This window comes from Ixodes scapularis, unplaced genomic scaffold (assembly GCF_016920785.2).
Source record: "Ixodes scapularis isolate PalLabHiFi unplaced genomic scaffold, ASM1692078v2 PGA_scaffold5__190_contigs__length_132052651, whole genome shotgun sequence".
In the NCBI taxonomy this organism is placed as follows: domain Eukaryota; kingdom Metazoa; phylum Arthropoda; class Arachnida; order Ixodida; family Ixodidae; genus Ixodes; species Ixodes scapularis.
The window spans coordinates 11,983,074-11,999,100 of NW_024609880.1; the positions used below are offsets into that span (position 1 = coordinate 11,983,074).

At 47.6% G+C, this 16,027-nt stretch overlaps 1 protein-coding gene across 1 annotated transcript in view; it reads left to right on the forward strand.

Moving 5' to 3' along the window:
- The window catches only part of LOC8030827 (adhesion G protein-coupled receptor L2), a 122,890-nt gene that overhangs the window by 68,955 nt on the left and 37,908 nt on the right, over nt 1–16,027 (forward strand). The window contains exon 4 of the mRNA XM_040215187.1: nt 6,888–6,988. Coding sequence (XP_040071121.1) covers nt 6,888–6,988 — 101 coding nt within the window. The remainder of the gene's footprint in view (nt 1–6,887; nt 6,989–16,027) is intronic.

Consider the following 16,027-nt stretch of genomic DNA (forward strand, 5'->3'; position numbering starts at 1 on the left):
AGTTTAGACACATAATGTTTGCAGGAAGTCCTGCACACATTGGCGCTTAGGAGAGTAACATTGTCGTTTCAGTAACACCACCTCTATCTTGGCAATTAGTTGTTGATGAACGCGCCGACGTCGGGCTGCCGATGCAGTAGAGTTTTAATATTGCGTATAGGAGCAAACACAGACACTGCGCGTTTGGGTTAACGTTGCGAGCTCGACGAATGCATATGCGCCATACACACTAAACGCAGGGAGGTATGCGCATGTAGGCCCGCTTTCAATTTTTACGTCTGTGCGCAGCGGCCCTCGCGTGACCTTTGAGCAAACCACGTGGTTCCCCGCATACCTAACTAGGCCTAACTCAGGCAGGCCGTGGGGGGTCGCCATGTCGGGGCGCGTCTTGCATGCGGAACGAGGCCGTATTCCCGGCTCTCCCTGGCCCTTCTCGGATGCGTTTTCCACAGGCGCACCTTTCGAGACCTTTATACCTTGACGCGTCTGCTCCTTCGGAGAGCGAACACACCTCTGACCACCCCGGGTGCATCCATTTCCGCAGCCTGTATAACTGTTTTGACTTTTTCCCTCTGTAGCCCACATCACTGTCTGACGATGATGTTAATAAAATTGATTGATTGATTGATTGATTGAATGATTGATTGATTGAGACAGCCAAATTAAGTCAACAGCCAAGGGGGACTCTCACTGGGGGAGGCTCTGCTCGAGGAGCTCTGCTTTATTGTCATAATCCTTCCCCTTCCATGATCCCGCCAATAGAGGCAGCGGGGACTCCGAGTGGTGATACTTACAATTGAGGCAGCACCGTTATCTCGGACATTGTTGGCCTTCGGTCAAACGTGTTGGCATATCCGTTAATGAACACGTCATTATACGGATCCAAAGAATTGGCGGTCTTGTTTGCAATATTTTTGCATGTATGTCTGAGAAGTCACTGTAACGACATTACTATTTATAATTACTTTCGAAAAATAATAACCATGTTACAGTTACAAGTTATTTCCACTAAGGAGTAACGAGTTACAGTTACAAGCTTCTAAAAAAAGTAACTAGTTCCCGGCAACGGGTTACTAGAAACTAGTACTGCCCAAGACTGGAAAACCGTTTGGGTGAATCGGGTGCCCACCTGAACATAACAGGCTGGCTCGCCAAGAACCAAATGGTGTTTCAAAAACCAGACACAGAAATGCAGGCGAAAATGGCGCGATTCTTTTTTACGTCTTTGACGACCACCGTGATAGCGGTGCCTCAACACAGACCGCAGTGCGATCTCTCCCTTGACAAACTGTGTCGCCTGCTAATGCCTCCTTTTTCCTTGGGAGTTGGGATACTTTATTCCCTCAGCTTGCTACATCCGTAGGCAGTGCCTCGTTCAAGAATGGCTTTCGTCTCGCGCAGACCATCTCCCCGCCTCGCGCTTCTGCTCTCCCCAAAGAAGCAATTACACGACCCTCGTGGTTACTCAGACCGCCATACAACAACTACAAGAAACGCGCAGCCGCAAAACAAAAAAACAAAAAAAAAGGTACAAGAAGTTTTTAAGTTTTTTGGGAAACGCCATTGCTCAAAATATAAGCAAAACGAAGCCGGCAGGATGGGTGGACATAAACTGCGCTGCGCGTTCCCCCGCATGGCCAATCCGCAAGAGCCGTATGGGAAGGCCCCAGAAAAATGACCGAGGAGGGGAAAAGAAGAGGTCTCCCCGACTGCTATAAAAACCACAGGCGCCGGCGTTTTTTTTCTCCATATATATATATATATATATATATTTTAGGTAGCGCGTTGTTCGCGGTTTGCTGGCACTTTGCTTTAGCCGTGATTTCGTGAATAAGCAGCAGTAACGAAAACAGAGCCACGTGCAGCTAAGCATCAACGGGAACACAGAGGGGAGGGGGGAGGGGTGCAGGCATTGTTCAGTAGGCCTTGAGCCAAATGCACAGGGGCTCAGCATACTGTCCAGCACTCCTTGGAAAATGTCAGCGGGTGCTCAAGCCCCCGTTGCCCCCTTGGTTCCGGGGTCCCTGGCAAAGTCGCGTTGTGAGGATAGAGTATACCGAAATATGTGCACGCGAAGGTGCAAGACAACGAACATTGCCGGATAACAAAATAAAGATGTGTATTGTTTTTCATTAGAATTGCTTACTTACACCAAATAAGAAAAATATAGCGTGTTTGCTTTTAATTGGAATTTTGTTTTCTTATCCGGGGTTGAGAATTAGACTAGATATGTCGTCACCAAGCATTTATCAGGCTCGGTTGACATTAAATGAGCGGATAATTGTCACGGCAAGGTGACTAATTAACTAAATTTTGTTAATTAACATACATGTTCCTTGTAGGGGTCATGTTAGATTTACAGTATTGATGGTGAGTACTATTAAAAGCCAGACCAATTTAATGAATTTTCGAAAAGTTAATGGTTTATGATTAATTACTCTATCACATTTCGCGTTTTTTTCGCCCGATTTAGACAGTGGGCTCGAAAGAGCGTCGTCCGCAATGAGGCTTTGGAAGAGTTTTGTCGTCGTGTCACTCATTTCGTCCCTATCTCGGCGCTTGTCCTTGGTGGGTGCACCGAGGAAAGAAGCGTCAACGTGACTGAAAGGAATACGTCGCACTTCCAAGCTTCAATGTACTAAACTTAAAGCTAGGGTGCCTTAATGGTAGCGCCACTTCCAAAGTAGAGACACCCATTGACCCTCGTAATTGGGCCAATCTGACATGGAACGGCCACATCGGGTACTAGTTGTATTGGAGTGTGTGGATATAATTTGTGGGCGGAATAGTTGTTTTAGCGCAATTTGGACTACATTCACTAAAGATAGCACCAACAAGAGCGGCTGAAACTTTCACCCACTAGGCTGCTCTCCCTACCCTGGCCCCGATGCTGGTATTTAGGCACCCTAGGTTCAATTAGGCATGCAGCGCTCTTTTTACGTGCAAGCTTTAAATCCGGCGAAAAATAGCGAAAATTGGTCCAATGATATCTCAAAAACCTAATACCTTCTCGCAATAGCTGTTTTTAAATTGTTCTGGCCTCGAATAATAATTGCGTAGAATACTGCAATTCCAGTATTTCCGCAAAACCATCAATTAAAAGTTTATAAACAATTCTCAGTTCATTAATCAACTTATCATGATGATTGTCGTCTGTGCGTAAACCTCTGTTGCGCTCGGGACCCTCGCAGCCAGCCTCCACAGACACTGGAATATGATCCGAGGCCTCCGCCTTTGTGGCCTGCGCCCGAGACTCGCGTCCACGGTACTTCGTCCAGTTTACGAAACGGTTTGTCCGTTGACGAGTGCACTTAGAAGTTATGCTGGCTGTGTAGGTCTGTGCGTCTGCATGCAACGGCCCTTGGGTTAGGGAAAAGACTTGTGGGGGAATGACCCGCCGTGAGAAAGCCTCAACCTCGCTGTTGGTGGAAATAATATAGGTTCAACACGTACCGGAACGCATAAACAAATTCTTAAATCAAAACATCATCTTGGCGGCGCGCAAAAATGGGACCAACTCTACACTCCCGAAAGACTAAAAAAGTCACTGATGACGTCACCGGTGTCTTAGCTCCGGATTCCGGACGTTTCCGCATGACCGGATTCGGGTTGGATTGGACAACCCTTAAAGCGCTCAGCTATGCTGGTTGTTGAAGTGAAGACTTTCACATATTCCTTAAAGTAAAGTAGATAAATGCAAAAAAATAAAAAGTTATACGGGAACAAAAATGCCAGCACGGTCGTCATTAGATAGCATATACACCAACTCATGTTTCGAAACAAACCGGAGCGCCCCCAGCGGACGCGACCGGCGCCGCGCATGAGCGACGGGGGTGTGGGCCAGAAGCTCACCGTCGCCCATAAATAAACCATTGACATGTGATGTTGTCAGCGTTGATGTGAGTCCCCCGGCCCTTTTTCGCCTTCGAATTGTTGATTCTACGTCTTCCTGGCAATGCTTGACTACTTCAGCGGCCTCAGCAAAATTACTGAGACGGGTTACACCACAAAACTTTGCGTAAAATATGTGAAAACGCGGCGATTCATTCCGCGTGGACGCCGCAGAATGTAAGCTAAAGCCTGATTCGCATAATGATATTAAGTTCACAATTTTCAGTCGCGACGTCGCTCGGGCTGCAAAAGCGTGAACCGTAGCTGAGATGGTTGGCGTCAATACTGAAAATCGCAAGCAGAATCGGACCAAGTGAATCAGGCATAACAAGTCCGTGATGGCCACTGGTAACAATGATCAACATCTCCTTGTATCTACTGTTTACATCGAGCCTGCTTATCTACCTTCAATCTTAAGTCCTTTGAAGCCTCCACCTACTTCTCATCGCAAGTGCCGGGCCAACATTTGGTCTACGGGCCGGTGTCGTCTTAAGAGCAGACGACAAGCAGAAACGTCTGAAAGAGCAGGTGACAGTTCGAACGATCAGGCGGCCGTTTGAACTTGAAGACGCACTGAACGTAGTCCGCAGGTTGCCTGTACAACTTGACGATTTTCCGGCGTTCATGTTGGAACAAAACAAATAAATCCAATGACCACCAGTATTCGTGTATTCAACCCAAAGTGCTTCCCGCCCAAGCAATCGTGGTCCGACGGCGTCTGGTTTAAAATTTTCTTTTCATGGCACATATCCACATTGTCGGACGAACCCAGCACATCAAAACTGATCTTCAAACCTTACTCCACTTTTTTTGGTACATTCCCAGTCGCGGCGTTTTGACGAAAAGGTAGGTTTTTGTCAGGTTCCTTTCAAAACAACACAGGAATACATGTCTCACATGGGGACATCCGCCCACAGCCCCAGACCTGAAGTGCGCCCGGCGCGCCACCACTGCGCCGTGACGTAACAGAGATGAGTTCGTGTATATAACTATATAACGAAAACTTACTAAATGCAATTTTAATGAGGTCAAACATATATGATTTTAAATATAAGCTGGTTGAAACATAATAAAAAAAACTATTAAGTCAACTCATTTTAGAAATGTATAAAGTACGTACAACATAATTCGGCGTTAAAAAAACCATCAGTTAGAAAATTTTTGGGTTTCCGTCACCTGTTGGAGCGTGCCCTGTCGTCTGTTCTCTGACCCCCCTCCCAATCCGTAGCCGAGGCAGTCAAAGCGCGCGAAATACCTTCGATAAACTTCCGTTCGTCCTACGAGAGAGGCGAGCGGAAGAGCTGCTTGTTTCGGGCACATGGTGGCAGGGCCGCTGGCTGAAAAATGCGCTCCGATAGGAGACCGTTCCTTATGGTGAATTCCACAGGTAGATCCGGAGCGCCTTCCAAAATCCGCGAGGGAGGCAAAATTTCGCTCCGTGGGTCCCGCTCCGAATCGACGAGCGGAAGATGGACTCGCGTTTTTTGGGCGACCCACCGACCCGGTCGGCCGGTCACAATGGCCGCTGCTCGAACTTGACAAGTCGACGAACGGCTCAACCGACTGATCTTTCCGACGACCAGTGACAACTGTCACTGCTTAGCTGCGGAAATAACACGCGACAAAGGCCGGGCGAAAATGTCCGTACGACGGATCCTATGTGACAAATAACGAAGGCCTGCGTTCGCCACCGTCAAATACCTTTCGGCCGCCTCCAAGCGGCGGGGCATGCCCAGCGATTGCCATCGGTGGAGTTCAGATTGCTGGTGCAACTTTAATGAGCACAAAGAGGTAACAAACCATCACTTGCACCCGTTGTCTAACCTGTTCTTGATTTATTGCACCAGAAAACGCCGGCAGCATGGAGTTAAAAGGTAAACAATCAATGGCGGCAAACTGAACAGGCATAACCTTGCACCTGCCTTTTTCCTATTTTCTGTCGTTTCTTTTTTTTTTTTTTCTTTTTTATCGTTCTTCCTTTTACGATTATAGATGTCAGCGCTTACGATTTACCATGTTCCAGTCCTGGGTTTGCATCCCTTACCGACGCGAGGTAGAAGCTTTCGAGCCGCTCCCAACCCCGCGTAAACAACCGACGCATCCGAACAGATCCAACTCGGCGGCGCGGCCCGTCCGGCACCTTGACTCGGGTGCATGGGCAGCACCCGAGTCAAAGGAATTGACATGGCGCGCTCTGTCAACCTGCACCGAAATCTCTGAAATCCTGCGGATTAGTTCTGCAGGCTTAGAGGCGCTGCACGGAGGGTTGCTGCTCGAGGTCTACGAGCGGAAGATGACCAACTCGAGCCAGATCTGCGAGCGGAATATGCGCGCTTAAATCGAGCGCTTTTGGAGTGCTCGAGATCTACGAGCGGAATTCACCATAAGAAACGCGTCCTAATTTAGCGGTTTTTTGGGACGCCATAGAATGCTCAATGTGTTTTATACCTTCATAAATTGAAATGATTTAGCTTTTTTGCTTTCTTGTAATTCTCAGCAAGTGTTTGAAAGGAACCTTGCGTTTAGTTTCGCTAATTAAAACATTAACGAGTAAACCTTAGCTAATTCCACAGCTAAGTAATAGTGAGGTAGAGCATTTTGTGCACGAGCAAACGCAAGCACTGTGCGTTTGTATTAGCGTTGCTTCTTTCGCACTACGTCTTAAGTTTGCGCATGGCGACGACGAGCGTGCACAAGCTGAAGAACGCAAAGATACCACAAACGTACGTGTTTATGTTTACTGCTATACGCAATAGTAAAACTCTCTAATATATTTTTTTGCAATCCCACACTTCGGCCGTGGTCGGCAGTTGGTTGCTGAGAGGAGTTAACTTATTTACCAAAAGCGCTATTCTAGGAAGTTCTGAAGATCTTTGTTGAACCCCCCCCCCCCCCCTCTCCCCCTCCCCTACTCTTTTCCGATATATTGGAAATGGTAGTAGTGCATGCTGAGCTCTTGTCAGCAAGGTAAAGACATCAAGAACGGTACGTCGCAGGTGTCATGAGATGGTGCTGCAATGCAAGAGGCTACTGGAAGTCCCCGAGCCCCAACACGGCCCAGTGCGTCCAGCCGTCCATTCTGCAACTCAGAAGCAAGGTGAGCGTTGTTTATGTCATGTTCGGCTCGAACAGTGAGATTAAAGTATTAAGGTGGGCTAGTTGGCTCAACATACTGAATAGAGTTCAAAGAGTAGCGAAAGCTCGGGCTGCAGAACCTGCAGGGATCCTGGGTTCAATCCCCACCCCTGCCCGTTTCGATCTGGATGAGCATCGTACCGGCGTAAGGTCGTGTACAACCGCAGGCTATATGAAGGTGAACGCCGGACCGTCGACCGGTCGGTGCTGTCAGCGCCATGACGCGGTTGCCGTGGCGGCTTGCTTTCTTATCGCGCGCTCTACCGAGAGTAAGTGCCTGGATCGAGCGCTGTTCACAGCTCTGCTGCTACTCCCTGCTGAAAGCGTGGAAGTGGGTTTTGATTTCGGCGTCTCTTTTTGTGGTCGCCGTGCCGACGTCATTGCCGGCAAATGATTTGCACATTGCACGTGAACTAGAGCGGACGTTGTTTGGCATGGTTTATACGTGGTTCAACGGCTTTCTTCATTCATGACCGATCGCTAATAACTGCAACAAATGCGAAATGGGCTGTGAGTCAGCAATAAACACTGCCGCCACAGGGCCGAGCAAGCAACGCTCAGTCACGGGCTTCTAGAAGATTCGCGTACATTCTCGCACCAGACGCAACTTTCCCCCTGCCTTTTTGTTCTCGAAAGTTCCAAATTATCCTCGCCCCGAGCGCGCGACGCTCGAACTTTCTTTGCCGAACTTCCGAGATAGTCACGCACTCTAGATAAGCAGCTGCCTGCGACCTTGTCGAGTCAGTCTCACTCTCGATCTCTGTTACGCCGCCGAATCGCCGCCTGCTTTTCTGCTGCCTCCAAGCTCTTTCTTTACTTATTCTGTTTGGCACAAGTTCGCCTATTAAACCTTTATTTTTTAGTTCACTGTTCGTTTTCGAGCGCTTCAGCAGAAATGCCGCCTCGAGTTCCAAGGGACAAGCGCGTCCAGATTGTTGTCCGTGCTCATGAAGGACTTTCACGGCGGGAAATATCGCGCAGAGTTGGAAGGCCCGTCAAACCCGTCCAAAGGATTATTGCAGCCTTTCGGGATGACGATGGACGCTTGAACGATGCCCCCAACCGTCGCCGTCCCCGCGCAGCTAATGCAACAGAGGACCGTCACATCCCCGAGGCAGCCTTGGGCGACCCTTTCCGCGCTTCCAGAAATATCAGGGACGCACTGGAACTCGAGATCAGCGACACTACTGTTCGGAGACGCCTCTACGATGCTGGCCTACACAGCCGTGTAGCTTGCCAGTCGCCGCTGCTGACGGAAAGGCACAAGCAGCTGCGGCTTGACTTCGCCCATGTCTTGGGAATTTGACTGTGGAGGACTGGACCCACGTCATCTTCAGTGACGAGTCTACGTTTTGCACCCAGTTAGACCAGCAGAGGCGAGTTTGGAGGCCTGACAACTTCCTTTAAGCTTTATCAGACCTTTAAGCTAATAGACTGTATTGATTTATCTTTCCCGCTGCAACGTCCAAGGTCATTAGTGACCAAGACTTTCTGAGAAATCAGCAATGGTCAGCTATAAGCTTCCCGCCCGCCGCTAAAGTCTGAAAACTACAAACAAATATTAGCACTACTTGAAGTAATGATAACCAAGTTCAGCGGTGACTGAAAGAGACAACAACGCTTGCACTGCCTTGCAGATACGACCCTCACTTTATCCAGGAAGTTGCCGCCAGTGGTCGTAGGTGCGTGAATGTCTGGGGTGCCATATCCCGTCAAGGACTTGGCCCCATCTTCAGGATCGACGGGCGCCTGACGTCGGAAGTTTACTCGGACATAATTGACCACGTCTTGATCCCCTACGTCCTAGATGGGCCCTTTGCGGATGGGGACTTTTGATTTTAACACGACCTGAGTCCCATCCACACCTCCCTTTCCACCAAGACGCTTCTTGCTAAACGGGGCATACGGGAGCTGCCAGGGATGGGCAGTATTTCAAATACAAGTATTTGAAATACGCATTTTAAATACTTTGTGTATTTTGCCTTTGTATTTAATTACAAATTGGGTAATGTATTTGACGTGTGTATTTAGATACTAAAACGTGGGTGTTTCAAATACAATTGTAATTAAATACAATTTTGTGGGCGAAAATACATCTTGTTTTTATGCATGTGGTTGTAAGGTATAGTCTCCATCCTTTATTCGGCCACGGGGCTTTTTACTTTTTCTCCCCCGGCTTAACTTTAAAGGCACTCTCCAGAGCAGGAAGGAAATTACGTTCTGTACCGAATGCAGTGTCTCTCAATCAAGCACAAGCGTTTAGTGACTTTGTGATTACGGTGCTAGTCCAGGTCAAGAATAGTGACGAAATCGGCGTTCACGGGCAGAATGGCTAAAAAGGTGCCAGTGACAACTTGTGATGTTTTCCAGCCTGATTTCCATCCATATTTTTGCCTGGAACATTCTAAATGTGCGGGTCGTCCAGATTTTCGTAACTGGTGCGAGTTGCGAAAATAAAATATTATCTAGCTAGTGCTGCGCGTCTTGGTCGTCTCGGTTCTTCGTTTTTCTATACCAAAATGTAATCGGCAAAAAAAGCTGCTTTAAGCTCTGTACTTTTTTCACCTATTACGTCCAAGCGGATTACATTTTTTTTGTGATTATATTTCTATTACGTTACTAGAGCCTCGCACACTAACTCCCGAGTGTGCGACGCAAAATTAAAATGAGATACCCAGAAACCTGTTACAGGTGCCCTGAAGTCGCTGACGCAAATTTTGAGGAATGTATTTGGAAAAGTATTTGCATGAGACCAAATACATTGGGTTGTATTTGTATCTTGTACTTAAATGCTTTTTTGGAAATGTAATTAGATTTGTAATTAAATACATTTCTGACGAAGTATTTTGTATTTGTATTTCGATACATATTTGCATGTATTTTGCCCATCCCTGGGAGCTGCCATGGCTTCCCAAAGGCGCTGACGTCAATATCGTCGAAAACGTCTGGGGCATCATAAAGTCGAAACTGGCCACTCAAGAGCTTCAATGTGCATCTCCAAACGAACTCTGGGAAGCTGTCCAACGAGAGTGGAACGACCTGCGCAACAACGACGACCTGGTGCTCCACTTTTCCCTGTCCGTGAATCTTTAATTCACGGACAGGGAAACTTCTTAAGATACTAAGGCTCCGCTCAAATTCGACAAATATTGTCGGATGTCAAACAGGAACTGTCAAGAATGAAGAAAAAAGGGGACGTCGTTCCTGCCTCATGTTTTGCCTAACCGGAAGTCCGAATCCCATATAAAGGAATGGCCGAAATTGCGAGCTGTCCTATGTTTAATGGCGTTCGTTTATTGATTTTAAAGCACACGTGCTTTAAAATCAATAAAACAATCATCGCGCCATGGTAGCCCTCAGTATGCAGTAACGTGAATCATATATCACAAATCATATATAACTAATAGGGGGGGGGGGGGGGGCTCGCATGCACGTTCCAGCAGAGCCCTAACTTTTAACAAATTATTTTGACGCGCACTGCAAAGTGTTAAGCATCGAAAAAAGTGAAAGCCGTTTACCACTCCCTGTAACACCGAATTAGAGCGCAGCTCTTGAGGAGGAGGACGGAAGGGTACTGGGGGGTGAAGTGACGTGGGGAGGGGGGTCACGTGACCTTGGGGGGTCACGTGTCGATGCCGATGATGTCATCAGTGACGTCACTGATGACGTCATCCGTGATGATGACGATGACGATGCGGATGCCGGTGACGTCATTAGTGACGTCACTGATGACGTCATCAGTGATGATGACGATGACGATGCGGATGCCGGTGAGGTCATCAGTGACGTCACTAATGACGCCATCAGTGACGATGACGATGCGGACTCCGATGACGTAATCCGTGATGATGACGATGACGATGCGGATGCCGGTGACGTCATCAGTGACGTAACTGATGACGTCATCAGTGATGACGATGACGATGCGGATGCCGGTGAGGTCATCAGTGACGTCACTCATGACGTCATCAGTGATGATGACGATGACGATGTGGATGCCGGTGACGTCATCGAGGAGGTCACGTGACCCTGGGGGTGGTCACGTGACTTCGGGGGGTCACGTGACTTCGGGTGTCACGTGACATTGGGGGTCACGTGACCCTGAGGGAGGGGTCACGTGACCTCTGGGGTCACGTGACCTTGGGGTGACCTTGGGCGGTCGCGTGACCTTGGGGTGACCTTGGTTACGCCGACGGCGACGGCGACGCCGACGCCGCTCAAGCTGGGAACGGGCCCCTAAGAGCTGCGCTCTAAAAAGATTAATAATGATGCCCTCTTTGTAATGTGGCTAATATAACATCGTCGGAATTGCGACGCGGTTGCTGACACATCACACAAATGAAACAAAATCGTGTTCTTCTTTTCAAGAAGCGAAAAGTATGAGTTACTTTTAGCCTCGTGTCGTCGTTACCTACTTCTTTTGTCCCCGTCTTTCGGCGCTTCCTTCCAGTCATGAAGAACCAACTAGCCCAACTTAACATTCTGTTACTTTTAGAGCGCAGCTCTTAGGGGCCCGTTCCCGGCTTGAGCGGCGTCGCCGTCGGCGTAACCAAGGTCACCCCAAGGTCGCGTGACCCCCAAGGTCGTCCCAAGGCCACGTGACACCCAAGGTCACCACACGGTCACGTGACCCCCAGGGTCATCCCAAGGTCACGTGACCTCAAGGTCACCCCAAGGTCACGTGACCCCCAAAGGTTACGTGACCCCTCCCCCAGGGTCACGTGACACCCAAAGTCACATGACCCCCCCCCGGAGGTCACGTGACCCCCTCTAAGTCACGTGACCCCCCTCGAGGTCACGTGACCACCCCGAGGTCACGTGACCACCCCGAGGTCACTTGACCACCCTCCCCCGAGGTCACGTGACCCCCGATGACGTCATCGTCACTGATGACGTCACCGTCATCCGCATCGTCATCATCATCATCACTGATGACGATGACGATGTGATGACGTCATCGTCATTGATGACGTAATCAGTGACGTCACTGATGAAGTCACCGGCGTCCGCATCGTCATCATCGCTGATGACGTCATCAGTGACGTCACTTATGACGTCACCGGCATCCGCATCGTCATCGTCATCATCACTAATGACGTCATCAGCATCGTCAGGTGACCTGTCACGTGACCCACCCCCAGTACCTTCCCTCCTCCTCCTCAAGAGCTGCGCTCAAATTCGGCGTTACAGGGAGTTGTAAACGGCTTTCACTTTTTTTTCATTTGTTCCACAGCCTTCCGGTTTAGCACATTTCATAACAAAAATCTACTAAATCACATTGTCTACCGATAGCGTCTGAAAGGCTCCTTCCCCAATCCTCACGCTTTCTGCGGGGAGTAGCAGCAGAGCTGAGAGCAGCGCTCGATCCAGGCACTTACTCTCGGGGAAGCGCGCGATAAGAAAGCGAGCCGCCACGGCAGCCGCGTCATGGCGCTGACAGCACGGACCGGTCAACGGTCCGGCGTTCACCTTCATATCGACTGCGGGTGTACCACTACTGCGTGGTGCACGTTAAAGACTCCAGGCCACCGGTTGTACTGCTCTGGCTAAATTGCTCATCTACATCTTGGAGACTCGTCGGCCGTTGTGGTATGAACAAACACACAGTCCAATTTCTTTTTTTACTATCGTTATACAAAATGCATTTTTTTCTAAGACATTCAGCGGCTGGTTTTATTTTCCCCTGAACCTAACCCTAAAGTATTGAACTGCCACGTCCTGACACGTCATGTGGAGGTATAGTAGCTATTTTTCCGACAACGACACAGAAGGCTCATTGACATAGGCGTCCCCACACATTTCGATGGTCTGCGCCTCGTAAAGTTCTCGTAAAATCTCCGGAGATGTCCGAGGGCTTCCTTCTTTTTGAAGATCGGCTTGAGGTTCCAGTCACGGACATGTAAGGCGAGATGTCCCGCCAATGAGGAGTTTAGAGATGGTGCATGCTCTCAGTCTGTTATTTACACACCTGCCAGATTGTGCCACAAACTTTTTCGCGAGTGAATATTATCTTGTAAATATGCGGATGTGGCATAGCATATAGTTAATATTGTGCTTCCCACTGCAGACATTAGGATGTTGTTGTTGTTCTTTTGCGAAGAGTTCGTCTTAGGGCACAGACGTTTAAGATTATCTGGGGCTGAAAATACGAGCGGAATTCAGGACTTGGATGCAACCGTTTTGATGCCATGGGATAGCCGGAGTATGCAGACCATAATAGCCAGGACGTGGATTACTATACTCGCCTTTTGCTTTTTCTTCATTCTACTGATTTCAATAATGCAATTGTTATGGTCATTTAGCACTGAAATTGTCTTAATTTATCCTGTTCCATTTTGTTTTGATAGAAAGGGAAATAGCGAAGAGGGTGCCCACGGTATGTCTATGGCTGGCTACTCTGCATCGAAAGGAGGAAGGGGAGAGCACAAATGACTGAGGAAGGTCAACAGTTTAAAAGTTCTTTCGCCACACCCATGACGCGGTTTTTGGTGTTTGTAGCGTTCGTGATACTAAACAAAGAAATTTTTTTTCAAATATCATTAGTACAGGGACGGTGGATCACGGAACACAATACACAAGACGTTGCTCAATGAAGATGCATGCAGTTAGTTATGTTGCGGATAGAACACACAATACACATATACATGTATGCGTACGACTATTTAAAAGTCATATCATAAACGAAGTATTAGAGAAAAAAGAAAGTAATAAAGCGATAAATGACTATTTTCAGAAGTATTGGCTATGCGTCTAGTACCTTTTTTGATGGCGTGAGATGCCCAAGGTTTAGTCCAAGCTAAAATATCCTTTCATTAGTTTCTGAATCAAATATTTTAATGTACGTCTGGAATCGTCAACAAAGTGACAGCCATGAATTATATGGCAGTTGTCCTGAGGTACGCCACAATGTTGGCAGTCGGAACTGGCTTAATGTCCAAACATATGCCTTTTTGCCGCTGTATGTTGCATAGAGTCTCGATACTCGTGAATGGCACGGTATTCATTAAAACATTACGCCATGTCCGCATCTCCCGGCTGTGGCGTAGGTAGACAAAACATTATGATGCAAACATCAGTTTGACGAAATTAATGCAGAATGCCTCAAAAATTGTAATGCGGCATGCAAGTCCGAGATGTATCTGGTTGGATTCATTTCTGTGGTTATCTGCTGGAGTGCCATTTTCATCTATCATCTCGGTTGTAGACAAAAATAATGTAAGAACTTTCGTTAGCGGTTTTACACAAAAATTACGTAAGGTTTAAACAGTCCAGAATTTATAAGTCATTTTGTCATATACTTGATGCGCGAATTCTAAAGCTTCGAGTACTCGTCCTACGAAACAAAAATAAATTTAAGAAGTGTGGCATGACAAATGCAGTTGCAATCTGGAAGTACACGATGAACCATACGTCTATACATAGATCTGATTAATATTTGTGCTATGTATGTGGTCCAATACATGCTGCACGATTCCTAACTGTGGTTGCACTGTCACGCCGTCGAGTCCTGGCACATAAAGATTGATTTCCGGAATTGTTAACTTCCAGGAGGCAGGGGGAGGGGGGGGGGGGGCTGAGGGGGCGTAATAGTGTTTCGTATAATATTCCGCATGATGGGTGTATCGTATGTAACAGTTGCACAGCTTTTGCAATCGCAGAGCACGGTCGATCATGCATCAAGTTAAGTGGATGTTGATAGTTATGCTGATCTTCGTACCGCAATTGCATAAGGAGTGTCTCCTGCATGCGTATGGTATCTTGAGAGAGGTCTCTTGCTTCAGTGAGTATTCCGTTCAGTGAAAGGTCCCACCATGCGCGACGAGACATGTTCTAATTAATTTGTTAATTTCTGTCTTGATACGTTTTTGTATTGGTTACTCAGATAGAGTGCAAAACATTAATACTCTATACTCGTAGACAACTAAATAAGCTATTTTGTAGCTGGAGCATAGAGGTATATTGCCGGGCGCGCAGCTGGCCAAGTAGGCATCGTGGCCGTGGCCTAGTGGTTATCGTGCTTGCCTCGAACGCGAAGAGCCAGGGTTCGATTCCAAGGAGCACCGTGTCTTTTATTTATTCTTTCTATTTGTCTTTTTCGCAAGTGCGAGAAGTTTCTCGTCTTACCGAGTTACGAATGTTCTACGCGCCGAACGTTCTATGCCGAATGTTCCAGAAACACACGCCGATACAAAAGGTGCTCCGTGTGGCGAGCCGGTGTCGATCAGTCTCGCCCCAGCATTCGATTCTGCTGTTACGCCGACTTCGATGCCGGCGACGCCCTGCTGTTATCTTCTGTTTCTTTTTTATTTTGGGCACAAGTTCGCCCCATTAAACGTTTCAGTTCCCCAGTTATTCTTTGTTTCCTCGCCTGTTCGTTCGTGACAATATGGCTTACCCCACGTTCTTCCAGTTAAACTACAAAGAACGTTGCAGGCTGAACCAAGCCCTGAAGTGCTGAATATGTTGCGTCCAGGCTAAATTATTGGCAATAACAAACCCAAGAAATGTTGTCAAAGGTACATAGGCTATGAGATTTCCCAGCAAGGATCAAAGGAGAACGCCTGACTGATATTTCAGGGAAAGCCACTGTAACTGGCCTGTCGGGTGATACACACATGCCACGGCTTCGCAGTAAGTGACTGATTATAGCAAGAATTTTTTGGAGTTTCGCATCACTAACAAAACTGTTAGCATTACTTAAATGCATTCAAATATCGTTCGCGTATATAGAGATCTTAAATTACTTTGAAAATTTGAGCTAGAAATAGTGAGAGCCATATTAAAAGATGGCGGGGCTTATTACGCCTCCCTTTGGTACTTCTCGCTCAAGTGTACGCTCATTTGTAGTTCCTTCAATACTTGTCATACAAACAGCACGGCAAGAAAGGTAACCGCTTATTCAGTTCAACATAGTGCCACCAGTGCTACGTTCAGACACTGAAGCCATTATAGCTTGATGTGTAATTGAATCAAACGCCCTTTTGATGTACGATCTTCCTTT